The following is a 27628-nucleotide window of genomic DNA, read 5'->3' on the forward strand; positions in this document are numbered from 1 at the left end:
GAGGACAAAGAATGCTGAGTTGCATCCAAAGAACACCATACCTACTGTGAAGCATGGGGGTGGAAACATCATGCTTTGGGGCTGTTTTTCTGCAAAGGGACCAGGACGACTGATCCGTGTAAAGGAAAGAATGAATGGGGCCATGTATCATGAGATTTTGAGTGAAAACTTCCTTCCATCAGCAAGGGCATTGAAGATGAAACGTGGCTGGGTCTTTCAGCATGACAATGATCCCAAACACACCGCCCGGGCAACGAAGGAGTGGCTTCGTAAGAAGCATTTCAAGGTCCTGGAGTGGCCTAGCCAGTCTCCAGATCTCAACCCCATAGAAAATCTTTGGAGGGAGTTGAAAGTCCGTGTTGCCCAGCAACAGCCCCAAAACATCACTGCTCTAGAGGAGATCTGCATGGAGGAATGGGCCAAAATTCCAGCAACAGTGTGTGAAAACCTTGTGAAGACTTACAGAAAACGTTTGACCTGTGTCATTGCCAACAAAGGGTATATAACAAAGTATTGAGAAACTTTTGTTATTGACCAAATACTTATTTTCCACCATAATTTGCAAATAAATTCATAAAAAATCCTACAATATGATTTTCTGGAGAAAAATAATCTCATTTTGTCTGTCATAGTTGACGTGTACCTATGATGAAAATTACAGGCCTCTCTCATCTTTTTAAGTGGGAGAACTTGCACAATTGGTGGCTGACTAAATACTTTTTTCCCCCACTGTATGTGCCGAATACATTACGATGTTACAGGTGTCAAACTTATGGGCATGGGTCAGCAGTGTGTAGGAGGGAGGTTCCTAGGTGTGAGAAATGTGCAGAAGGGCATGAGATAAAAGACTGTGTAGCATTGGGGAAAGTAGTGGTATGTGCTAATTGTAGGGGTGCCCATGGGACTGGGGATCAGAAATGTCCCGTGCGAGAGAGGCAGGTTGAGGTTTCCAGGGTAAGAGTAGTGAATAAGTTGTCATATGCTGAGGCAGAGAAGAAAGTAGAGGAAGAGGGGTCAAGGGGGAGGAGTGGTGAGAGTAGTAGGTATGTACCAGTACAGAGGGATAGGCCAACAAGTGATATATGTTTCAGTAAGATTGGATTTTTAGCATTTATAGCAATGGTTATTAATTATACTGCAGGGATGGAATGTAAGTCGAAGAAAATTGAGGTTGTGGTGGCAGCTGCAGAGAGGTATTTGGGTGTGCGAAACTTGACATCAGAAGAGTTACAGGGAGTTAGGTAGTGATGTCCCATCATTTCAGGTTGAGGGCATGAGGTAGGAATGAATATATTTAAATAGTGGAGTAGGGTGGTGTTAATTATTAATAATATTTTTTGAATTAGTGAGTGTAGTGTTAGATTGTAGGGTATTTCTTTACTTTGTTTTTCAAGCAAAATATAAGGGAGTTGTACTCCAGTCTAGTAGGTGGCGGTAATGCAACAAATTGGATGCCAACCGCCGTTAAACCTCATCGAAACAACGCCACCTGCTGTGCTGGAGGGAGACACATTTCCGCAGAGTTGGGCTTCTTTCTTCCTCTCTGCTGACGCGAAGCCGGTGAACGACAACATGCCTGCCGTAGTTATAATGGATGAAAATTATGATAAACTTTTAGAGCAGTGCCAAACACAGGAGCTTGAGGTAGTTATATCCAAGTATTTCATCAAACGTGTGTAACTTGCAGCTTTAAATGTGTCAGTATTCGCGAAGAGAATCTCTTTGGTTTGTGTGTTTTAACTTAGCTAGCTGGTAGGTGTGCTAGCTAGCTATCCGTCCAAACACACTAACGTTAGCGAACATAACATAGCTAGCTAACTAGGTCATAACATTAAATTGAGCACAGCTAACTCTGCATTTAACGTGCGAGAAAGTAGCTAGCTAACCACACACACATTCAAATATCACAGATTGTCTTGAGCATTTAATTTAGCGGCACAGGGAAGCAGCTGGATAATGTTTTTTCCTAGCTAGGTTTTGTGCGTAAAGTAATATGCACAGAACGTTAAGGTTTAGTGCACAGCCACAGGAAAAGGCTTCCTGGATGGGGCGGTTAGATCAGGTCGTGCAGCCTCAGCCAGCCTAATAGATGTCAATTTAATAATGTGCCTATCTTAAATCATGAGGGTACAACGTTTGGAACGTCATTAGCCAAGTTTCTATCCAACAGGAAATGGCGGTACAATTTCATGAATGTCAACAGACAATTTGTTCATTCGACATGGTGGAATCTTTTTGTCTGTAAAACAAATTATGCGAGAAATGTGGGTGGAATAATCATATCGAAGTAAACTTGGAGTCACGCGATGATATGTTATCTGGTCCTCCCACTCCGATTTGGGAACGCAGACAGTTTAAGTTATGAACTTCACAGGGTAGTGAAGTGTACGGTGAGGAGCTTGATGTACCTTTCTAATAAATATCGAGGGTCTTATTCTGGTGACATGATGATTGATGCTTGGCTGCCGTTTGACAAATACAAATAATCTAATCTATAATAATCGAATGTAGGCTAGCCGAACTGTTGACTAGAGCTCACATGCGAAGACCAGAGTGGGCACATTTGCTATTTAACGCAACATGTTTTGTTACCAAACCATATGTAGAGTTGAAAATGCGATGGAAACACATTGAAGTTTTGATTTGAATTCAGTACATGAAAACGTCATATTCATCATCTCCAGCACCACCTCTACATATGTGAAAATGGCCCGTTTTGTGGAAAAAAGATATTCAATCTTGAATATGAAGTTGAGAAATGGTGATATTTCCCTTTTAAGCGAAAAAGTGCCTTTTATGTGCACTACGTAGTGCTTTATCCGCAACAAGTCAGTTTGATGGAAACACCATTGGTGGGAAAATATTTTTTTATGCATATTTTAGAATGTTCGCATGAAAATCTGTCGCGAATTGGATTGAAACCTAGCTATTGGCTTGCATGGTCTGACTGTAGACCTTGACTAATTGTTTGTTTTATTGCCAGGCTCCAGGTGGAATTGCAACCCCTCAAGTGTATGCCCAGCTGTTGGCGCTCTATCTACTGCACAATGACATGTAAGTCAGGTTTTCTATAGGCCTAGCCCTTCTAAAGATAAGGTTTTCTGACCATTGAAACATGGTTGGAATTAAAGGGGAATGGAAACACTTTTGAAAGTAAAGCTAAGAAGATAGATGTGTTCAATCCACCAATACTAAACATGCATTTTAGATAGTAACATCTGTTTTTAGGATTTTGATCTTGAACAATGTTTATTAGAAGTATGGGTAGCACCATCTTGAATTGCCATAGTAACGACTGACGCCAATGCGTCATTGGTAGGATTGAGCAAATTGTGAGTTGTGGCGCGGAGACTGAAAGTGAATGCTGCCACCGGGAGGCGCCTGGCCTCCACTGGACCTGAAAGGTTTCTCACAACTTTGACAGCTCTCTTATTGAGATCAGGACAACAACATTAAGGTAAAAAACTGTATACAATCCGTTTTTATGCTGGCAATCATAATATTTACATTTTAGAGTTTTTTCAGATTGATAAAATGAGTCAGTGGAATTAACTTTTGATAACAAGCCGCGTACGTTAGACGGTCAGCCAAAACGAGGCAAGGTAGCTAGCCAGCCTACTTGGTTTAGCGCTTCTCTTTTTGATGTTAATGTTTTTTTTTTTATATAGCTGTACAAAATAAAATGCTCATATTGACAATTTGAACAGCATTTGTCATTAGGTGTTAGCTAGAGCTTAAACTAGCTAGTGACTCAATCTGTAGCCAGTCAGTGAGGGCTGTTGCAGGATTGCTATTTTACCAGTAAAATGCAGCTAGCTATGATCCCCATAGCTATAATATGTAGCTAGCCAGTCAGTGAGGGCTGTTGCAGGATTGCTATTTTACCAGTAAAATTAAGCTAGCTATGATCCCCATAGCTATAATTGTTAGCTAGCTAGATAACTACATAGCTAGATATCTCATTAGGTGTCTGTTTATCTGTGATATTATTCCTAAAAATAGTAGCTAAGCCTGCTGGCTGTTGATTGCAAGAATTAATCTAGCCTAAGCCTGAAGCCTAACCCATAGCTAGCTAGCTAGCTAGCTAGAGAATGACTTTTGAAAGCTCAGTCTCGTAGTCAGTTTGGTAACTATTTCATCCTGGACCCGGTTTCCCAATAGCGATGGAACTTAAGCTCACGAGTGTTTTTAACGATGCATCTTTCCTAAAATGGCTGAAGATGTAACATGAGTTTCCCAAAACACCACGCAGAGAGAATGGTCGCTAAGTGCGTCGTTGGAGCATGTGCCGATACTGATAGGATCGAAAGAAAGAGAGCGCTGCTTTCGGATGAGCTTTCTCCATTCAAATTGTAGCTTAACATTATAATTATTTCACAATACTGACGACTGATCAGCTTCTAGAGATATTACCACCTACGGCTGCAAATATTGAAGTGTCTTATTCTAGTGGTTACCTAATAAAAATGAACAAAATCACACATTTGGCACTATATTGCGCACGTTAGGCTACACAGCATGAACTATATTGAGACAAATTACAGTAGCCTACAAGTAGCAAAATAGAACTCAATTGATTGAACATGAAATGTATTTCAATATGATTGCATTAAAATAAACTGTAGGCTATAGGCCTATTTCAGTCATCTCGGTTTTCATTTGAAGCATACTTTTATACATCACTTGTTTGTGTCAATTGCAAAGACATTGGCAACTTTGTATCTGAAGTTATAGGCTGTCAGAGAGACGGATAAACCATGTGATTAGCGGAAATGTTCTGTGTATAAAGTGACGTGTGAGGGCAAAAAGCATCTAATGACGTACTTAGCTGTTCTACGAATGGCATCAGGCAGGCATTTGGATTACGAGCGTTTTCAAGTGCAACGTTAATAACGATGGTTTTGGGAAACATGCTACTACAAAGGTTCTTACGATGAACTTATCCTTAAGATGCTTTTGGGAAACTGGGCCCTGGTCTAGCTAGCTGGTTTGTGACTTTGCTACTTACAGACATACATTATCATATTATTTCAGTTATGGACTATCAGATATTAAATTATGTAAAGTTTTCTCAATTGTTTGAGTGATCCTTTTGGATAATAACATTTTACATTTACATTTTAGTCATTTAGCAGACGCTCTTATCCAGAGTGACTTACATTATATATTTCAACCCACAACCCTGGCGTTGCAAACGCCATGCTCTACCAACTGAGCTACATCCCTGCCGGCCATTCCCTCCCCTACCCTAGACGACGCTGGGCCAATTGTGCGCCGCCCCATGGGTCTCCCGGTCACGGCCGGCTACGACAGAGCCTGGATTCGAACCAGGATTCGAACCAGGATCTCTAGTGGCACAGGTAGCACTGCGATGCAGTGCCTTAGACCACTGCGCCACTCGGGAGGTTAGCTGTGACGTTGTCACCTTGCAAGCCGATTGATAACTTGTAGCTACACAATTCCCTTACATTCATGATTCCCTTTTTTTATGTGCTGAAGGAGGCTTAACATTTATGTACATGGAAAAAATTGATTTAAATATTATTCCAATGTTGGCCTCTCTTATCGTAGTCATAGAGTTTTGTGTGATTTTTATTTTACTTTATTTTTTTTTTCTTGTCCCGGTCAAGAGGACAAGCATTAATGTCGAGCCCTACATTGGCTTTGTGGTTAGTGTCCACCCTGAGACAAGCGTCTGCTTGGCACTCTGCATTAAGGAGATAGATTGGGGGTAAGGCCCTGCGATAGACCTTTTTATTGTTATTATATGCCTAATTCGTATCCTATTTTGTAATTCCAGTTCACTTTGGTGACAATATCCCTGAGATTAATGTTGTATGTTACTTGCACTTTGTTTTCAGGTTTGAATGAGACAATGTATTCCCCTAACTTTATTCTTTCAATAAAGTTATTGTTTTATTAATATTATATTGTGTATGTCTTTCGTTGTCATATATAATACTAAATGCCATTTGTAATATGTTTCGATGCATATACACTACATGGCCAAAAGTATGTGGACACCTGCTCGTCGAACATCTCATTCCAAAATCATGGGCATTAATATGGAGTTGGTCCCCCCTTTTCTGCTATAACAGCCTCCACTCTTCTGGGAAGGCTTTCCACTAGATGTTGGAACATTACTGTGGGGACTTGCTTTCATTCAGCCACAAGCATTATTGAGGTCTGGCACTGATGTTGGGTGATTTAGGCCTGGCTCGCAGTCGGCGTTCCAATTCGCCCCAAAGGTGTTTTATGGGGTTGAGGTCAGGGCTCTGTGCAGGCCAGTTAAGTGGTTACACACCGATCTCGATAAACCATTTCTGTATGGACCTTGCTTTGTGCATTGGGGCATTGTCATGCTGAAACAGGAACGGGCCTTCCCCAAACTGTTGCCACAAAGTTGGAAGCACAGAATCGTCTAGAATGTCATTGGATGCTGTAGCGTTCACTGGAACTAAGGGCCTAGCCCAAACCATTATGCCTCCTTCACCAAACTTTACAGTTGGCACTATCAATTGGGGCAGGTAGCGTTCTCCTGGCATCTGCCAAACCCAGATTCGTCTGTCGGAATGCCAGATGGTGAAGTGTGATTCATAACTCTGTAGAACGCGTTTCCACTGCTCTAGAGTCCAATGGCGGCGAGCTTTACACAACTCCAGCCGACGCTTGGCATTGCGCATGATGATCTTAGGCTTGTGTGCGGCTGCTCGGCCATGAACCCATTTCATGAAGCTCCCGACGAAGAGTTATTGTGCTGACGTTGCTTCCAGAGACAGTTTGGTACTCTGTGGACAGGAGAGTTTTACGCGCTTCACTCGGCGGACCTGTTCTGTGAGCTTGTGTGGCCTACAACTTCGTGGCTGAGACGTTATTGCTCCTAGACGTTTCCACTTCACAATAACAGCGCTTAGAGTTGACCGGGGCAGAAATGTGACGAACTGACTTGTTGGAAAGGTGGCATCCTATGACGATTCCACGCTGAAAGTCACTGAGCTCTTCAGTAAGGCCATTCTACTGCCAATGTTTGTCTATGGAGATTGCATGGCTGTGTGCTTGAATTTATACACCTGTCCGCAATGGTTGTGGCTGAAATAGCCAAATCCACTAACTTGAAGGGGTGTCCACATACCTTTTGTATGTTTTTAACATACTATCCAGAGAGTGTCTGATAACAGAAGATTCCATAGAATTCTAGAAAAATACCACCGTCACTAAAACGGCTGGAACTCATTCACAGTAAAAGGTATTACCATTCTGATTTCAGATTATCTATCCTTACTAAAAAATGAAGACTCAATGCTCTTAAGTTTTTGTCCATCTTCATTAGGAAGTTGTGTAAATGGCAGTTTGGGGGGGGGAAAACGTTGATTTCTTTCTGTATGATACACATTTTCACAGGTATTTCACAGGTGTTTTGGTATGTCATAGCATTTGATAGGGCTGTTTCTGTGTTAGCTGGTGTTCTAAAGCCTAGTGTTTCCTTTCCCCTTTAATTGTCAGATGACTTTTGTTACTCTTTTTACAGGAATAATGCCAGGTACCTGTGGAAGCGAATTCCTCAAGCCATTAAATCGGTGAGAATGTTTAGTGTTAGCATTTATCTAATATATTTATACTGAACAAAAATATAAACGCAACATGCAACAATTTCAACGATCTTACTGAGTTACAGTTAGTATTAGGAAATCAGTCCCTAATATATGTATTTCACATGACTGGGCAGGGGCGCAGCCATGGGTGGGCCTTGGAGGTCATAGGCCCACCCACTTGGGAGCAAGGCCCAGCCAATCAGAATGAGTTTTCCCCCACAAAAGGGCTTTATTACAGACCTTAATACTCCTCCGTTTCATCAGCTGTCCGGGTGGCTGGTCTGACAATCCCACAGGTGAAGAAGCCGGATGTGAAGTTCCTGGGCTCGCGTGGTTTCACGTGGTCTGCGCTTGTGAGGCCGGTTGGACGTACTGCCAAATTCTCTAAAATGACATTGGAGGCGGATTTTGGTTGAAAAATCCACCTTCAACTCACTGGCAACAGCTCTGGTGGACATTCCTGCAGTCAGCATGCCAATTGCACGCTCCATCAAAACTTGAGGAATCTTCGGCATTGTGTTGTGACAAAACTGCACATTTTAGAGTGGCTTTTTATTGTCCCCAGCACAAGGTGCACCTGTGTAATGATCATGCTGTTTAATCAGCTTCTTGGTATGCCACACCTGTCAGGTGGATGGATTATCTTGGCAAAGGAGAAATGCTCACTAACAGGGATGTAAACAAATTTGTGCACAACATTTGAGGAAAACTTTTTTGTGCGTATTGAACATTTTTGGGGTATTTTTATTTCAGCTCATGAAACATGGGACCAACACTTTACATGTTGCGTTTTATATTTTTGTTCAATATAGATAGCTGAGGCACAAGTTTGTAAATTTGTTTGTGTATAAAGCTTATTTTTTGTTAGACAATCAAAACGAGTTAAAGCTATACTGGGAACTCAACTCTTGAATAGGTAGGCCAGTCATTGTATAATTTCCCACATTGAAGATGGTAGTACAAAAGTGGGACCTGTCCTGCACATGGAATTGCTTCAACACATGAGAATGAGTGTACTCAACGTCTCCCTAGCAAAAAGACTCATAGTCTGCATATCGTTTAGTATAGTCTAGGCACCAATGTATGTTCAAGTCGATGAAGTGGGTTAAAACGTGGTGTGTGCAGGGAAACCCAGAGCTGACGGCCGTGTGGGCCGTGGGTCAGCGCATATGGCAGCGAGACTTCCCAGGGATCTACTCGGCCATCGCAGCTCACCAGTGGTCTGAGAACATCCTGCCCGCCATGGATGCCCTGCGAGGTACTGTAATAGCCGTGCACTTTTCTGTGACCAATTGTACACACCTGACCTGAATGATGGACTAACAATTTAAAACACATCCTACACACCTCTGTGGCGCAACATGCATTTATAACACAATGTGGCTGATCACCCAGTTTTGTGACTGAGGGCCCTACTCAAACAATATTGGTTACTGGGTCAAAAATAACATTCGACTTGCAGAGCATCTTTGAGTAAGCATGCCATTTTTGTTTCAAGTGTATTGCTTAGTACCCTACACATTCATCCAAATGTCTATTCTTGTGAGAAAAACATTGTTTTTGACATATTCTGGGGACTCTGTTACCGGGTGTAATTGAATATGCAACATATTGTTTGACTGACTGCAGACTTGTTTAAGGCTCACTGTATTGACCTAGTGAGACTGACTGAACTCATGGCTAGGCCACGTCTCTCACCTCTGACCGACTTTCTATAATCATAGCCTAAATCTGAGGCTAGACGAGAAGATGTTTAGCGGTTCACACAATCAGCAGCTTCATTAGAAGTTTGTTCATGTTAGAATTGATAGGGAATTTGCTTTGGACAATTGGTAACAAGATGATTAGAAATTTAAATATGTTGGGTAGTTAATGTGCACAATGTTTTTCCAGAATTGTAATATAGTACATTTTGTAATGTCTTTCACATTGCAGCCCGCTGCCTATTGAGGGTTCTCCATTATCAAAAGAGGGCGCGCCACTTGCATCCTACATACATTGTAACCAAGCCATAAAGTGGTTATGGAGGGCAAAGAACAATACAGAAAAGGGAGCTTAAAAAGCTTTTGTAATACCTCATTGAAAATGAATAGGTTATTTGTCCACTCACAAATTGTCCCATTGATGCACAGCATGATAGGATACAGTTGGCCTAGTTTAATGTAGCCCTCTAAAGCTCTTTACATTGATGAGGCATGACTGTAAGTCGCTTTGGATAAAAGCGTCTGCTAAATGGCATATTATTATTATTATTATTATGAGGCTTGAGGAGATTATCGCAAGATTCTTAAGTGGTATTGAGTAGAGGGCTGTGGCGGTCACAATTTTGTCAGCCGGTGATTGTCAAGCAAATAACTGTCGGTCTCACTGTAATTGACTGTTAATTAACATAAACACATTTAGCATCTCCTGGCTTCCACTACAAGCCATTTTAAAAAGTCGAATAAATCCTTTTAATATAGCCTGCACCTTCACAATAAATCCATTTTATTTTAGATCGGTCTAAAGAAGCATGATATGAAGAAAATGTAGTCTATTTCAGAAGAAAATAATAGCATACTCTGAGTTGTCCTGATGTGGCTATGCCAAGTGGCTGTGGGCTACACTAGTTAATTTAGCAGGCAAGATTTGCTTATAATTCCGTGGCATTATTTTATGTTATTTTATAGTATGAAGAATACAATTGAACAAAGCTGAATAAAATATAAATATTTTCTCCAAACGATTTGAGGGAGTGCGCACATCCGGCTATTCTGTGTTGAGCGGTTAACAAAGAAATAGCTACTCCTATATGCTTAATTTAGAGTTATTCATGTAACTTTAGTTGTTCTACAAATGTCGGGCTATATGTTTTGATTTTTAGTACATTGTAAGGCTGCATGATGAGACTAATGATTTGAAAAAAGTCGCTTGAAAAGGCATGAGCTCTGCTTTGTTTTTTGCGCAGGCTGTACACACTCCAATAGTCTCTCATTCACAATTTGACAAGCACTTGATAATGCCTCAAATCTCACGGCGGCATCCCCTTTGTGGCCGTAATGCACCCTAAAAAAATCCATGCCTTTTGCGGCCCGGAATGCTGCGTTGTGCCCTTCTCCCTGAGTGTGCTGCGCAATCCGTAGCGTCTCTCACTCACATGGCTCTCCGTCACATGATCGGGTATTTCTCACAGGCTACATATAAATGAAGACAGACACATCGGGGACGCAACTGCGCGCGTCCTTATCCAATTCCGAGGTGCATATTGAAGATATTGGAAGAACTGTCCACATTTACTTTCCGTCATCCAACAAGATGAGTAGGCCTAACGAACAGCAAAAGCACTAGCCTATGTCAATCTACTATCCCCCATACTACAAAAGTTGACCTATTCTGTGCGAGAAATAAATATTCCAAACATAGTCTGGGACAGTTGTGGGATGCGATAGATCCCAAATTAATACAACCACTAGCATCCCAAAAACGTTTTGATGCAATGTGGCTGACGCAACAGATCAGAACGTTTAGCTTAAAATGTTGATAAACTATTAGGCTATTTCTTCACATTATAAGCGCAGCAATGCACACATGGTAGTAGGCTATAAGCGCAAATTTTCCATTAGCGGAAAACACCATTATCAAAAGAGACAGCAAATGCAATTATGCATGTAATGCTTTTATTATAAAGGTGAATTTTTATGGTGAAAATGATCTTCCCCAAACTTTAAACTCACGCGCTGCTTATGTATGCCAGTTAGGCTCTACACCCCTTGTAAATCGGATTAATGTGCTTAATTTTAAGAAGTTATTTGGCCACTTTAGTTGTGATACAAACCTTATTAAAACATATGCCTATGGGCTAGGTAGGCTACATGAGGTGTGCGACTTTGATTAAAAAAAGTCACAAAAAAGTGATAATATATCATTCACAATTGAAAGGCTAATATTGTCACCCATCAGACTATTCTTGATTTAATCTGGTCTTTACATATACTAAATATTATATGTGTGACATTTGTTTTGAATTAGAATGGATCATTATCATGCACCTGTATCGAAACAGGAGCAGTGGGAAAAAATACATCTATGCACATAAATAGCGAATGAAGGATGCTTTTCCCGTGGTTTATTTTAATGCTAGCCAGGTAGGCTATACTCTTGTTGTAAATATAAGCAATGTGCTTAATATTAGGAAAGTTGAGAAATAAATATAGTAGGCCTACTAGCCTATAGAAAGCTGATGGGATCCTATTATTTTTATTAGCGGCAATCACTCTGTTTTCTCCCACAATTCCATAGCCTATAGAAATGTTGCGCAACATGAGCTCATGGGCTCTCATTAAGTGTTTGATTAGATTTTCGAAAACATTTGCATTGATGTCAGAGTGATTAGAGGGACAATAGAGTGCTGAGTACCAGGCAGTTCAAATCAAATTTTATTTGTCACATACATGTGTTTAGCAGATGTTATTGCGGGTGTAGTGAAATGCTTGTGCTTCTAGCTCCGACAGTGCAGTAATATCTAACAAGTAATATCTAATATTTTCACAACATATCCAATGAGGGAAAAAAGTATTTGATCCCCTGCTGATTTTGTACGTTTGCCCACTGACAAAGAAATGACCAGTCTATAATTTTAATGGTAGGCTTATTTGAACAGTTAGAGACAGAATAACAAAACAAAAATCCAGAAAAACGCATGTCAACATTTTTATAAATTGATTTGCATTTTAATGAGGGAAATAAGTATTTGACCCCCTCTCAATCAGAAAGATTTCTGGCTCCCAGGTGTCTTTTATACAGGTAACGAGCTGAGATTAGGAGCACAATCTTAAAGGGAGTGCTCCTAATCTCAGTTTGTTACCTGTATAAAAGACACCTGTCCACAGAAGCAACCAATCAATCAGATTCCAAACTCTCCACCATGGCCAAGACCAAAGAGCTCTCCAAGGATGTCAGGTACAAGATTGTAGACCTACACAAGGCTGGAATGGGCTACAAGACCATCGCCAAGCAGCTTGGTGAGAAGGTGACAACAGTTGGTGCGATTATTCGCAAATGGAAGAAACACAAAAGAACTGTCAATCTCCCTCGGCCTGGGGCTCCATGCAAGATCTCACCTTGTGGAGTTGCAATGATCATGAGAACGGTGAGGAATCAGCCCAGAACTACACGGGAGGATCTTGTCAATGATCTCAAGGCAGCTGGGACCATAGTCACCAAGAAAACAATTGGTAACACACTACACCGTGAAGGACTGAAATCCTGCAGCGCCCGGAAGGTCCCCCTGCTCAAGAAAGCACATATACATGCCCGTCTGAAGTTTGCCAATGAACATCTGAATGATTCAGAGGAGAACTGGGTGAAAGTGTTGTGGTCAGATGAGACCAAAATCGAGCTCTTTGGCATCAACTCAACTCGCCGTGTTTGGAGGAGGAGGAATGCTGCCTATGACCCCAAGAATACCATCCCCGCTGTCAAACATGGAGGTGGAAACATTATGCTTTGGGGGTGTTTTTCTGCTAAGGGGACAGGACAACTTCACAGCATCAAAGGGACGACGGACGGGGCCATGTACCGTCAAATCTTGGGTGAGAACCTCCTTCCCTGGTTTGTGGATGGGTATTCCAGCATGACAATGACCCAAAACACACGGCCAAGGCAACAAAGGAGTGGCTCAAGAAGAAGCACTTATCATGTTTTGCAGAGGGGTCAAATACTTATTTCCCTCATTAAAATCCAGGCTCTGTCGTAGCCGGCCACGACCGGGAGACCCATGGGGCGGCGCACAATTGGCCCAGCGTCGTCCAGGGTAGGGGAGGGAATGGCCGGCAGGGATGTAGCTCAGTTGGTAGAGCATGGCGTTTGCAACACCAGGGTTGTGGGTTCGATTCCCACGGGGGGCCAGTATGAAAAAATAAATGACTAAAATGTAAATGTAAAATGCAAATCAATTTATAACATTTTTGACATGCGTTTTTCTTGATTTTTTTGTTGTTATTCTGTCTTTCACTGTTCAAATAAACCTACCATTAAAATTATAGACTGATCATGTCTTTGTCAGTGGGCAAACGTACAAAATCAGCAGGGGATCAAATACTTTTTTCCCTCACTGTACCCAATACACACAAATCTAGTAAGGAATGGAATTTAAGAATGCTTGTCATTATATGTACAGTGGGGAAAAAAAGTATTTAGTCAGCCACCAATTGTGCAAGTTCTCCCACTTAAAAAGATGAGAGAGGCCTGTAATTGTCATCATAGGTACACGTCAACTATGACAGACAAAATGAGAAGAAAAAATCCAGAAAATCACATTGTAGGATTTTTAATGAATTTATTTGCAAATTATGGTGGAAAATAAGTATTTGGTCAATAACAAAAGTTTCTCAATACTTTGTTCTATACCCTTTGTTGGCAATGACACAGGTCACAAGGTTTTCACACACTGTTGCTGGTATTTTGGCCCATTCCTCCATGCAGATCTCCTCTAGAGCAGTGATGTTTTGGGGCTGTCGCTGGGCAACACGGACTTTCAACTCCCTCCAAAGATTTTCTATGGGGTTGAGATCTGGAGACTGGCTAGGCCACTCCAAGACCTTGAAATGCTTCTTACGAAGCCACTCCTTCGTTGCCCGGGCGGTGTGTTTGGGATCATTGTCATGCTGAAAGACCCAGCCACGTTTAATCTTCAATGCCCTTGCTGATGGAAGGAGGTTTTCACTCAAAATCTCACGATACATGGCCCCATTCATTCTTTCCTTTACACGGATCAGTCGTCCTGGTCCCTTTGCAGAAAAACAGCCCCAAAGCATGATGTTTCCACCCCCATGCTTCACAGTAGGTATGGTGTTCTTTGGATGCAACTCAGCATTCTTTGTCCTCCAAACACGACGAGTTGAGTTTTTACCAAAAAGTTATATTTTGGTTTCATCTGACCATATGACATTCTCCAAATCCTCTTCTGGATCATCCAAATGCACTCTAGCAAACTTCAGACGGGCCTGGACATGTACTGGCTTAAGCAGGGGGACACGTCTGGCACTGCAGGATTTGAGTCCCTGGCGGCGTAGTGTGTTACTGATGGTAGGCTTTGGTACTTTGGTCCCAGCTCTCTGCAGGTCATTCACTAGGTCCCCCTGTGTGGTTCTGGGATTTTTGCTCACCGTTCTTGTGATCATTTTGACCCCACGGGGTGAGATCTTGCGTGGAGCCCCAGATCGAGGGAGATTATCAGTGGTCTTGTATGTCTTCCATTTCCTAATAATTGCTCCCACAGTTGATTTCTTCAAACCAAGCTGCTTACCTATTGCAGATTCAGTCTTCCCAGCCTGGTGCAGGTCTACAATTTTGTTTCTGGTGTCCTTTGACAGCTCTTTGGTCTTGGCCATAGTGGAGTTTGGAGTGTGACTGTTTGAGGTTGTGGACAGGTGTCTTTTATACTGATAACAAGTTCAAACAGGTGCCATTAATACAGGTAACGAGTGGAGGACAGAGGAGCCTCTTAAAGAAGAAGTTACAGGTCTGTGAGAGCCAGAAATCTTGCTTGTTTGTAGGTGACCAAATACTTATTTTCAACCATAATTTGCAAATAAATTCATAAAAAATCCTACAATGTGATTTTCTGGAGGATAAAAAATTCTCAATTTGTCTGTCATAGTTGACGTGTACCTATGATTAATTACAGGCCTCTCTCATCTTTTTAAGTGGGAGAACTTGCAAAATTGGTGGCTGACTAAATACTTTTTTCCCCCACTGTATGTATATATTCTTAAATCCCATTCCTTACTAGTTTTGTGTGTATTGGGTATATGTTGTGAAATTGTTAGATATTACTTGTTAGATATTACTGCACTGTCGGAGCTAGAAGCACAAGCATTTCGCTACACCCGCTAAACACGTGTATGTGACAAATCAAATTTGATTTGATTTGGAAATCTGTCCTTTGGTCTGATGAGTTCAAATTTGAGATTTTTGGTTCCAACCGCTGTGTCTTTGTGAGACGCAGATTAGGGGAATGGATAATCTCTGCATGTGTGGTTCCCACCGTAAAGCATGGAGGAGGAGGTGTGATGGTGTGGGGGTGCTTTGCTGGTGACACTGTTGGTGATTTATTTAGAATTCAAGGCACACTTAACCAGCATGGGTACCACAGCATTCTGCAGCGATACGCCATCCCATCTGGTTTGCGCTTAGTGGAACTATCATTTGTTTTTCAACAAGACAATGACCCAAAACACACCTCCAGGCTGTGTAAGGGCTATTTGACCAAGAAGAAGAGTGATGGAGTGCTGCATCAGATGACCTGGCCTCCACAATCACCCAACCTCAACCCAATTGAGATGGTTTGGGATGAGTTGGACCACAGATTGAAAGAAAAGCGGCCGACAAGTGCTCAGCATGTGTGGGAACTCCTTCAAGACTGTTGGAAAAGCATTCCTCATGAAGCTGGTTGAGAGAATGCCAAGAGTGTGCAAAGCTGTGATCAAGGCAAAGGGTGGCTACTTTGAAGAATCTCAAATATAAAATATATTTTGATTTGTTTTACACTTTTTTGGTTACTACATGATTCCATGTGTTATTTCATAGTTTTGATTGCTTCACTATTATTCTACAATGTAGAAAATTGTACAAATGAAGAAAAACCTTTGAGTAGGTGTGTCCAAACCTTTGACTGGTACTGTATGCTAATTAAAATTTTGTCCCGATATCTCCACTCCATGTTTCGTCGATGACAATCTGCTCTAAACCTTTAGCAGCATCACACCAATTGGTCTACCACAATTGTTCAAAACTGTTATTTTAATCTCTTAACCGATCGTATTTATTGGTTCTCAACATGACAGTAGTCATCATAGATGATAGATGACTAGTATATTACAAAGGTATTGTCACAACAAGTTTATGCAATAGACAGAGAATATGTTTTCCCAGTCTTCTCAAATTACATTAAAAGTAAGCTCCTGCCTCAGCAAATGGGAGAATGGCATATGGAAACGCCTATGACCTTCTCTGCTCACACTCCCCATGTGTAACCCCCTCTAACTTCTGGAACATGGTACACCCACACATTGTCACTCATGCGGGCACGGTTAAGAATAGCTTGTCCCTGGTGCTCACTGTTCTTTATTTTTATTTTGATCAGTTCTTTTATTATATATATGTTTTTTTTACGTCACGCAATGTTCTACACGTTCACAGGGGAGTTATTCAAGACCATCTCAATGAGACATTTCCGTGACCAGAGGCTTAACCTATATCTTTCCGCTCATGTTACATAATAGTAGTCAAATCAAATTAAATGTCAGTGATTTTATTCAGCTTGTTTTGTTGGGTGAGTTTATCGAGTACCATGTTGGATTCAACACACTCTAGTCAATAGACATATTTAGAAGGGGTGAAAAATACATTCAAAATAAATATTTGTAGCCTATTTATAGGATGATGGTGCAATGCATGACATGAGCATGAAACATCAAACAGTGGGTTTGACTGTACCACAGAGGGTGTTGTGGATGCTCGATAGGAGTTTGATCAATCCACTGAAGTGCTCTGATATGACCACAGGCGATAAGTGGGCTACACCGCAAGACAGGTGGTCTGCTTTATGAAGCCAACGCTGGCTCTGTTGTAGTACTTTTTACTGGTAAACACTGTCAGGGGTGTGTTGACTTTACAGGGTATGGTGTTTACTCTTAAGGAAACATTTCTCTGGTGTGACCTCTTTGGGACAGTCACATGGGGGGCCTGTGGATCTCTGCTGAATGTACCCCTGGCCCTGTCAGATTTCTGTCACTGCGGGAAGGGACATGGCTCCTAGTGTGACATGACGAATGCAGCAGCTGGTGGGTGGGGGCTATTTTCTCAGAAAAAAGCCTGACAAACAAGCAGGGAGGAATGTGTGCCCTGGTCTGTGGGAGGGATCAGGTGTCGCTGGCTGTGAAGGGCTGGTATAAAGGACAAGGCTGCTATTCCCCAGTCAGAACAGATATCAGCACTTCAGCGGACTCTGAAGCATCAGCTACCAAAAGGATAGGCTCAGCCCTCAGCCTCCATAGGTATTGGCTTGTTAAAGCTTATAGGGAACGAAGAAAAGTTGTCAAGGACCCACTGCGAAGTTTGAGAAGGCTGTGTCGAAAAACGAAAAAAACCCTCAAATTTAAGGAGAAGCCTATTCCAGCATGGACATCCAGAGGACCGGCTCGTTGGTGCGTCCACCAAGCCCCATGGAGAGCCTGGAGAAGCAGCTGAGCTGCCCTATCTGCCTGGAGATGTTCACTAAGCCTGTGGTCATCCTGCCCTGCCAGCACAACCTGTGCCGTGGCTGTGCCAGCGACCTCTACGACTCACGCAACCCCTACCGCTTCTCGGGCGGCGTCTTCCGCTGCCCCACCTGCCGCTTCGAGGTGGTCCTGGACCGCCACGGCGTGCACGGACTTCAGCGCAACCTGCTAGTGGAGAACATAATCGACATCTACAAGCAACAGCAGGAGGATGGCGGGTGTAGTGGCATTGGAGGCAGCACAGAGACTCCACTGAAGCCCAAGGACTCCAAGGAACCCATGTGCCAGGAGCACGAGGAGGAGAAGATCAACATCTACTGCGTGACCTGCCAGATGCCCACTTGCTCCATGTGCAAGGTGTTTGGCCAGCACAAGGACTGTGAGGTGTCGCCACTGGCCAGTGTCTACCAGGTGCAGAAGGGCGAGCTGAGCAACGCTATCGACACCCTGGTGGCGGGCAACGGGCGCCTTCAGGCCCTGCTCAACCAGATGGAGGATGCCTGCCAGGCGGTGCAGGACAACGCACAGCGAGCCAAGCAAAGCCTAGGCGAGCGCTTTGACCTGCTCTACGCAGTGCTGGAGGAGCGCAAAGGCCTGCTGCTGGAACAGATCGGCAAGGAGCAGGACGAGAAGGTGACTGCGTTGCGGGCGCTGGCCCAGCGCTACGGCGAGCGACTGCAGGCGGGATCAGAGCTGACGGACACAGCGGTACGGGCCCTGGAGCAGAGCGGTGCTGCAGAGTTCCTGCTGGCCTCCAAGGGCCTTATCACACAGACCAAGGACACCGCCAAGAGCTCCCTGGGCGAGGAGAGGCCCGAGCCAGGCTTCGAGAAGATGGACCATTTCACGCTTTCCACAGAGCACGTGGAGGCCATCCTGGCCAAGATGGACTTTGGAATGGTCGAAGACGATGCGTTTGAGGATGCCGAAGGGGACAAAGAAGAGGAGGAGGAGTGATGAAACTTGAAAATATGCGAACTGAACAAACAAATAAACAAACTATTTACTACTTTTGAAGGTTCTTTTAACCTGAATGTTCCTGGCAGGGACTCTAGTTGCAATGTTTCTGTGATATTAATAGAAGTTAGGAGTGAAGAAGTTGGTGGTGTCTAAATGTTTTCATAAGGAGTTGATTGACTTGGATACCATGGCTTTCCCCAGTTTTGAGTTTAATATTTTAGTTTTTTTTGTACTCTTAACTTTGCCATTTTGTAAACTATAATAGTTTTTTATACTTTTGTATTTCCATATCAGATTTATTCTGATCTATTTATGTACTTTAGGTTGAATATCCTCAGATTGTTTACACTTGAATAGTTTATCACATGTAAAGATTGAGATGGGAAAAGTTTTGATTTGGAGTTTTGCATCTAGAATGCCTATGGTTGAATCAAATTGATAAATGATTGCATGCACTAAACTGGCAACAGAATATTTCAACAGATCTGACTTCATCACAACCTGAAATAAAGGGTGTTTCAAATGACTCAAGCAGATTTGCCTTTGTTTAGATTCCAATTATTCCAAGATTGCCATTTGTTTCAACTTCGTTCAAGTTAAAGAAAAATATGCATGTGTACCCAGAAAATCAGTTTGAAGTTCAAAACAAAATATTTCGCAAGTGAACTGTCATTCAGGAGTTGCCCCAATATGTTGTTGCTCTCACTTGGCAAGTACCAGCATAAAAAAATAAAAGCCATTGCCAAGTCCTTAGTGGCTAGCCTTTGCTGATGAAGAGTGGGGGGCTATTTTTAAAATGTGAGAGGGTGTGAAACGACAGGCCCTGGAGTGTCAGTGACGGGCAGAGAGTCCTCAGTTGCAAGCCTTTTCTGGTGAAAGAGTGGGGGGCTATTTATTTTTTATGTGAGGGTGTGAAACAACAGGCTCAAGAGTGTCAGTGAAGGGCAGGTGGGGGTCCTGTTTCTCATCCATGAAGCACCATCCCGCTCATGTCATAGACTGTATTGCTCAGCAACTACAAACTCCTTTCTGAAGAGCGGTAGGGGCAGGCCCACCAGACATGAGTCATCTGGGGATTGCACCCTATCGGTCAGTGGGCCGCAAAAAAATAGGACTATACACACCGAGGTGACCATGTTACAAAAATGTCCTTGCGATGACCTGGTTCAATGGCTTCAAATATGTTTTAATAGTCCCCAACATCTTTTTTTCGAATTGATACTGTGATGCATGTTGGGTATTTTGTAGGTCAACTTTAAAATACAGGACCAGTCAACCCTTTTCAAATATACTAAGGCACACCAGTTGATAATGCTCTGGCTCTCAAATGTACCATATTCAGTAGGCTACATAATGTGGTTGGAAGGATATCAGTTGATTTTTCTGGGCTAAAGCCATGGCCGTTGCTTTTCTCATTATTTTTCTCACAGGTTTAGTCTTCAGATGAACAGTGTGTTCATTAGGAAGAAACTTGACAACACACACACACACACACTACAGCTTAGTTTGCCAGGTTCACAAGTGCTTTTCTGGCTGTCTTACTTCATGCTTTCAGATTCCATTGTAAAGTCGTTTTCATTCTCCCCTTAACAAGTGCCTGTAGTTAACACCACATGTCGCTTTTGTTCAGAAAATGAAATAATATTCATAACAGGAAGGTCTTTGGGGAGAAGAAAGGGGGAAGAACCCCGGACGGGCACCGCGCCCGTCGTCGCAGCTGTCTCCGCTCATTCCAGTTGTTATCGCCACTAACGCTCTTGTAGCGAATGAGGGGTTGTTGTTGGTACACAGACTGTTGCTAGGCAATAAAGTGCGGAAGGCCGATAACTTGGGGCTTGTTTATCGAAGCTGTCATTGCAGCAACAAACAAATCCAAACCAGCAAATCCAGCTAAAAACAAAGGTGTAAGCTAAAGTCTGGTTTGCTGTCAGCTGTGAGGCTATATTGTTTTTTCAATGTTGTTATAAGGAGCAGTTGACTCAGAACCAAATCATACCTTGTTCTGTGCTCTCCTTTTCCTTATCTCCGCCTTGCACTGTAGGCCTATTTGACTTGCTATTTCTCAGTCCGTGTATAGCCAAATGGTTATCAGCACTTCTACATGAGTAGTACAAGAATGTAGCTTTTTGAACATAGGGCAGGACTCCACTTTTTGCAGTTTACATGAGGCGGTATTTGATTTTGTTGCATGTTTGAAATACGGAAATTGTCCCTCTCTTAAATGCATATGTCTCATGTGTACTTATCTTTACTTCCACAGAGACCACACGTAGGAGGGCGTATGGCCTGGTGGCCCAGGCGTACACCTCCATCACGGCAGAAGACTTTGCAGCCTTTGTGGGCTACTCTGTGGAGGAAGCTGTGAAGGGTAAGCAGCTGGAGTGCAGAAAACCTCATCTACCCTCACTACTCACCTGGCTACTGGATCAATAACACAGTCATATACCATAGTTATGTATATCCTTAAACTCATTTTTATCAGTAGAGGCAGAGAAAGGTAAATTGGTCATGAAGGCAAGGCTAAAGATGGTTAATTGTCACATATTTATTTTCTAGAGTTGAAACACCGGAAAATAGTCTCTAACTATTCCCTTTTCCCCTCTCTGTCCGTTTCGTTTCCCCTCCTATTCTCCACCCAACCCTCCTCTCTCTCTTCGGTTTCTTTCTCTCCCTTCCACAGGGGTGGTGAGCCAGGGCTGGCAGGCGGACCCTGCCACCAGGATGGTAATGCCCCAGAAACCAGGTAGGTGGAGCTGTTGCTCTTCTCTTTTCTCCCATCAGTAGGCTGTTTGTCATGCCGAGTCTCTTTTCCCGACTTTGCCCAATCACGACCTCTTCCTGTGCTAATAGCACATTCTACCAGACTGTCATTCCCCCTATGCTCCATTTAACCATATGCCCATTCAGTGTGTGTGTGTGTGTGTGTGTGTGTGTGTGTGTGTGCGTATGAACCCGATCCAGAGCTGTGCATTTTTGGGTCATTCATAATCAGCTCAGACACTGACTCCACTCCTCCTCATCGCCTTTCACTTTCCCTCCTCTCTGTCTTTCTCCTGTATTCGTGGCCTCTAATTTATTTTTCTCACATTTTCTCCCTCATATTGCTGTTCTTTCCTTTGGCTGGCCTGTAAGACATTCTGTCCCTGTGTAACTGGGAAAACACATGTCCCATAAAAGAGCAACATCAAATATCCCTCTCTTTCTCACACACCATGTGTGTGAGAAATATCCCCACTCCCACTCGTTCTTTCTCCTGTGTTCTTTCATTCACCCACGCTCAATCGTTGTTCCTATCCCTGTTCTCCTCCCTTCCCTTCCTTCCTCTTCCCCCCCCCCCTACTTCTCCATCCAATCATAACTGTCTACAAGCCCAGTGGGTGGCTTGTTGATCAGCCTGGTTTGAGACGTATTTATTTATGCAAACATTTTGTGGGCTGTGTCTGGGGCCATGTAACAGCCTCTCTCTCTAATCAGCAGGCCATCATGTTAAGCATCTGTGGCGCATATGTCCGTCTGACTCGATGCATCAGCCCCTCGATTTATCCTCTTACACCTACACTGAACAAAACTATAAATCCAACATGTAACAATTTCAGCCATGGGTGGGCCTGGCAGGGCATAGGCCTACCCACTTGGGAGCCAGGCCCAGCCAATCCAAATTGGTTTTTGCCCACAAAAGGGCTTTAGAATAGACATAAATAATGTATTGGCTGTGCATGGGAAGCAAAACTTCTGGGGTGTATTCATTTGTGCACACTAGCAAACAGTATCAAAACGAGAAAGATCATTCACGTCCAGATGTGCAACTTATGTGTCACCAGCATTGCAGTGAAAAGAGATGTACTGTGCTGCTTAATCTTTGAATTGGAGCATGTCCCCTTTCTTCTAACCTCCTACACACACACACACACACACACATACACACACACACAGATGGGGGATGCTACATTGTAAAAGACTTGGCTCTATGAGGAATCCCCATCTTACTCACTCTCTCCTCTCTCTCTCTCCCCCTCTCTCTCTCCCAAACAGATCTTCCCCCTGTCTCGCTTGTTCCAAACGAGCAGCAGCTGGCCAGACTCACTGACTACGTGGCTTTCCTTGAGAACTGATCAATTCCCTTCACCTCCGTTTGTCTGCTGTGAGGAGGACTCCAGAACGCCCCTCTTCCAGAGCTTAGATGGACACACACACACATACAGGACCTCAAGCTCACCCCCCTTGTGCATGTTTGTGGTCATGTCTCTGCAAAGGAGACACCATGTTTTCAGAAAGATGGGCCTCGGACTTATGATTAAGTTCATACACCAACTAACTTGGTTGTTGGGCAGTCCTTAGTAAGTGGCAGTCTCAATGTGGCAGTCTCAATGATTGTAGTAGTTCATTTAATGTTATTTCTGTAAGTAAAACAATACATTTTTCACGTGTAGGTTGACAGAATTTGATTGTTTGCAGCCGCCCGACTATATGTGAAAATCTGAGGCCGGCACCCATCCCTAACCCGCAAATCGGCCAATAGAAAATCCCCGTACAATCAGACGGCTGAACAGTTTTTTGACAGGGGGTGCAGGATTTATTTTTTTTATAAATAATTTCCAACATTTTGGTAGGCTATTTGTTAGTCAACTTGTCTATAATTAGATGCATGCAACTTCTCTTAATAATAATAATAATATGCAATTTAGCAGACGCTTTTATCCAAAGCGACTCTCTTCTGACAGTACTTGTTGCCCCAGAAGACTAAATAAACTCTTTCTCACCAGAATGCCGTAAATTGATGAACACTTCAATCTTGTTGACATCTGTAAAGTTTTGTCTTTAATCTCTGCTTCTCTCCTGCAGCAGATGTTTAGGGACCCCAAAAATAATGTAAAAATAATAATTTTCGGTGCAAAATGTCCACATTTACATTTACAATTTAGTCATTTAGCAGACGCTCTTATCCAGAGCGACTTACAATTAGTGAGTACATACATCTTTTTTTTTTTTTTAATCATACTGGCCCCCCCGTGGGAATTGAACGCACAACCCTGGCGTTGCAAGCGCCATTTACATCAATTTGACCAGTTTTAAGGAAATTAAAAGCAGTGAAAAAGACCCAACATGTTTCTGATAAGATTTCAGTTCAACCTGGATGCATATTTTATATGGTTAAAATACTATCAGCTTTTATGATGCTGATAAAGATAGCGCCTTTACAGACGGTCCCTAACCGCACATTCATTCTCTCAAGATACAAAAAATTATAATAATATTTCAATATTCACTCCTGTTCCCAAGTTAAAATGTACATTTGTTGTATTATTTTACTGCAAGAAATGCTTAACTTTTCAGGAGTTAATATTCGGCTATGTGAGAGGTTATAAACCTACACTACATGACCAAAAAGTATGTGGACACCTGCTCATGGAACATCTAATTCCAAAATCATGGCCATTAATATGGAGTTGGGTCCCCCCTTTGCTGCTATAACAGGCTTTCCACTAGATGTTGGAACATTGCTGCGGGGACTTGCTTCCATTCAGCCACGAGCATTAGTGAGGTCGGGCACTGATGTTGGGCGATTAGGCCTGGCTCGCAGTCGCCGTTCTAATTAATCTCAAAGGTGTCCGATGGGGTTGAGGTCAGGGCTCTGTGAAGGCCAGATAAGTTCTTCCACACAGATCTCGACAAGCCATATCTGTATGGACCTCGCTTTGTGCACGGGGGCTTTGTTATGCTGAAACAGGAAAGGGCCTTCCCCAAACTGTTACCACAAAGTTGGAAGCACAGAATCTTCTAGAATGTCATTGTATGCTGTAGTGTTCACTGGAACTAAGGGCCTAGCCCGAACCATGAAAAACAGCCCCACACCATCATTCCTCCATCAAACTTTACAGTTGGCACTGCATTGTGGCAGGTAGCGTTCTCCTGGCATCCGCCGAACCCAGATTCGTCCGTCGGACTGCCAGATGGTGAAGAGTGATTCATCACTCCGGAGAACGAATTTCCACTGCTCCAGAGTCCAATGGCGGCAAGCTTTACACCACTCCAGCCGACGCTTGGCATTGCGCATGGTGATCTTAGGCTTGTGTGTGACTGCTCTGCCATGGCAACCCATTTCATGAAGCTCTCAACGAACAGTTCTTGTGCTGACATTGCTTCCAGAGGCAGTTTGGAACTCGGTAGTAAGTGTTGCAACTGAGGACAGACAATTTTTTACGCGCTTCAGCACTCAGTGGTCCCGTTCTTTGAGCTTGTGTGGCCTACCACTTCACGGCTGAGCCGTTGTTGCTCTTAGACATTTCCACATCACAATAATAGCACTTACAGTTGACCGGGGCAGCTCTAGTAGGGAATACATTTTACGAACAGACTTGTTGGAAAGGTGGCATCCTATGATGGTGCCATGTTGAAAGTCACTTCAGTAAGGTAATTCTACTGCCAATGTTTGTCTATGGAGATTGCATGGCGGTGTGCTCTGTTTTATACACCTTTCAGCAACGGGTGTGGCTGAAATAGTCAAATCCACTAATTTGAAGGGTTGTCTACATACTTTTGTATATATAGTGTATCAATGTTCACCAAAATTACAATCTGTTCTGAATTGCCCCGTTAAAGCCTAACACTGTAAGATCATATTTTATGACTTAGCTAGTCATGTTGGCAATAGAACAAGTTTTAAAATGATGCCCACCTGACCCAGATTGCGATTTATAATGGGCAGTTTTTGGACTGTAAACAACAACCGTAATTGTGTGATGGCGGGATGAAGGGTTGTTCCAAATGAAACAACTACAAGTGTGTTTGCGCTACTTTCTCAATGGCACAGCTAGGAGAGCTCACCTTATAGTTGAAGACTCTTTGAGTCATAAAAGTGCATTGAAATTGTGCACACTTTGGAGAGGTGTGTAGCCATTTGGAGACACCAATTAGTCCTCTCACTCAAACCCTTGTCATTTTTTTGTCTTATGTTGCACCTACCCCACAATTTCCCGGAATATTGTTATGTTACTGAATGTATTTTCAGATTTCTTTATCAACAAATGTGCTGAAACAGTAAATGTAAAATGCACATAAAATCAAGTGTAGTGTTTAGGTTCAGTTTTGTGTCAGGTGAACTGTTGTGTCCTCAACTTTGGTCTAATAATTTTCCCATAATCTCCAAACTGTTCCCTTTCAATTGCTACCATGCTTATGCATATGTTTTTTAATATTTCTTCTGTAAGAAACATTTCAATTTAGCCCCATTCAAATAGGCCAATAGCCACGAGTGTAAAGGATTAACCCACAATATCCTCGTCGCAAACCCAGATTTCTGATTCTTATGTCTTTTACCTACGGTATACATGCACTTTAGACTGAATCCTAATTTGATAAACTCATGTGTAATTAAAGTGTTGCATATTCCTAAAGTGTTCGGCCACAACACATGGTCCTGTCTATGGTGTGCCAGTGTCAGTCAGCACATACAGTGCCTGAGGCAGAGATGGTGGTAACTGGACCCGATCACTATTCAGTGAATCTGTTACTGCCTGGCCTTGTCTGACATGCATATCAACAGTGCGCGTCAACCACACGGGGGGTCAGCCATAAAGTTATATTGGGCAAGGAATCATCACTATATTTGAACTTGGTGACAGAGAGGGTAGACAAAGATAGGGTCGTTTCTGAGGGGTTCGAGATCAAGCTGACTGTACCATGAATGTTTGAACTACTTACCATTTTGCCAACAGCAAGTAAATACTCACTTTAATATGCATGTAATGATGAGCAGAGGAGACTTTGATATGGGACAAAATAATGACTGTTACACTTCCCACATAAAGCATTTGCACACCACCACATCAAATGAAAATAATCAGCAGTTAACTACTAATTCTTCCACATGGAACTAATGCAAATATAATACCCCTTTGTGGACATGCTTTCTTTAGCTATGAATTTAAACATCCTCCTGAGTTGCTGTTTTCCATGTTCTTCCTTTTTTCATTGAGTTTGTTAGTAGGCTTATATAGAGGTTTAGCAGCTGTGGTCATGGGGAAGCCCAGTCCTATCACAATGTTATGCCTACAGTCATTACACTCGCTGGAAAGTATTTGCAATGGAGTTCAGCATTATTGCTGTGACTCACAACCGTAAAAATGGCATGGGACTTGTAACGTTAATGATTTCCGAGATTTGATATCAACAGGTGCAAACTTCATAACATTGGACTCAATGTCAGACAAACAGCAGCTTGGGGCCCAAATTAAACTGAGTCGTTCTTTTTGATTGAAGCTCCACCTTCATTTTTTGGCTGCTTACAATAGGTACAGCTGAAAGCTGTGACAGCTGAAAGATTACATAGAAAAAATAGTGCAGTGACGACAGCAGTCTGGACAGACTTGTTGAAACGTGACTGGATTGAATTTCCAGTTGCTCAAAATGCTTTAAATTGTATGGGGGGGGGGGGGGAACACCTAATCCACTACCAATGTGCCCAACTGGGGGATGCCACAGCATCACACAATAACCTCCACACTAACCTCCGTTCAACTCACTATTCCCAGTGGACTCCTGGGCCTCTCAGAAATCATACCCTGTTCGATAGCCTTTTGTGATGTGATAAGTATTGATGGGCCAGCCCAGCTTTACTGCACCATAACATCATAATGGAAACCTGAAAGGAATGCAGATGTTGTGAAGCTGCTGGGGGAGAGGCTTTGAAGTGAGGACAGAGTTCAAGAGTTCACAGACGTGCAGACTAGAGGTCTTCACGGGTCCAAAAATGTGACCCGTTCCAAATGGACCCGAGGACAGTAAGACTGTGAAGCAGAAGCCGGCGTGGCAGAT

The 27628-nt window shown here is 42.8% G+C and overlaps 2 protein-coding genes across 2 annotated transcripts; both read left to right on the forward strand.

Annotated features, from left to right (window-relative positions):
- Positions 1–1517: 1517 nt before the first annotated feature.
- Positions 1518–23916, forward strand: LOC311143744 (COP9 signalosome complex subunit 8-like). Its single transcript, XM_084179619.1, has 7 exons — positions 1518–1644; positions 2984–3054; positions 7529–7577; positions 8718–8850; positions 21075–21182; positions 21495–21557; positions 22847–23916. Exons 1-7 carry the CDS (start codon positions 1573–1575, stop codon positions 22924–22926), a joined length of 576 nt encoding a protein of 191 aa, XP_084035745.1. The 5' UTR covers positions 1518–1572; the 3' UTR covers positions 22927–23916.
- Positions 17559–19350, forward strand: LOC311143742 (tripartite motif-containing protein 54-like). The gene has a single exon (XM_084179616.1). The coding sequence runs from the start codon at positions 17753–17755 to the stop codon at positions 18809–18811; it is 1059 nt and encodes a 352-aa protein (XP_084035742.1). The 5' UTR covers positions 17559–17752; the 3' UTR covers positions 18812–19350.
- Positions 23917–27628: the final 3712 nt, after the last annotated feature.

This window comes from Coregonus lavaretus, assembly GCF_964263955.1.
Source record: "Coregonus lavaretus genome assembly, chromosome: 16".
NCBI lineage: Eukaryota > Metazoa > Chordata > Actinopteri > Salmoniformes > Salmonidae > Coregonus > Coregonus lavaretus.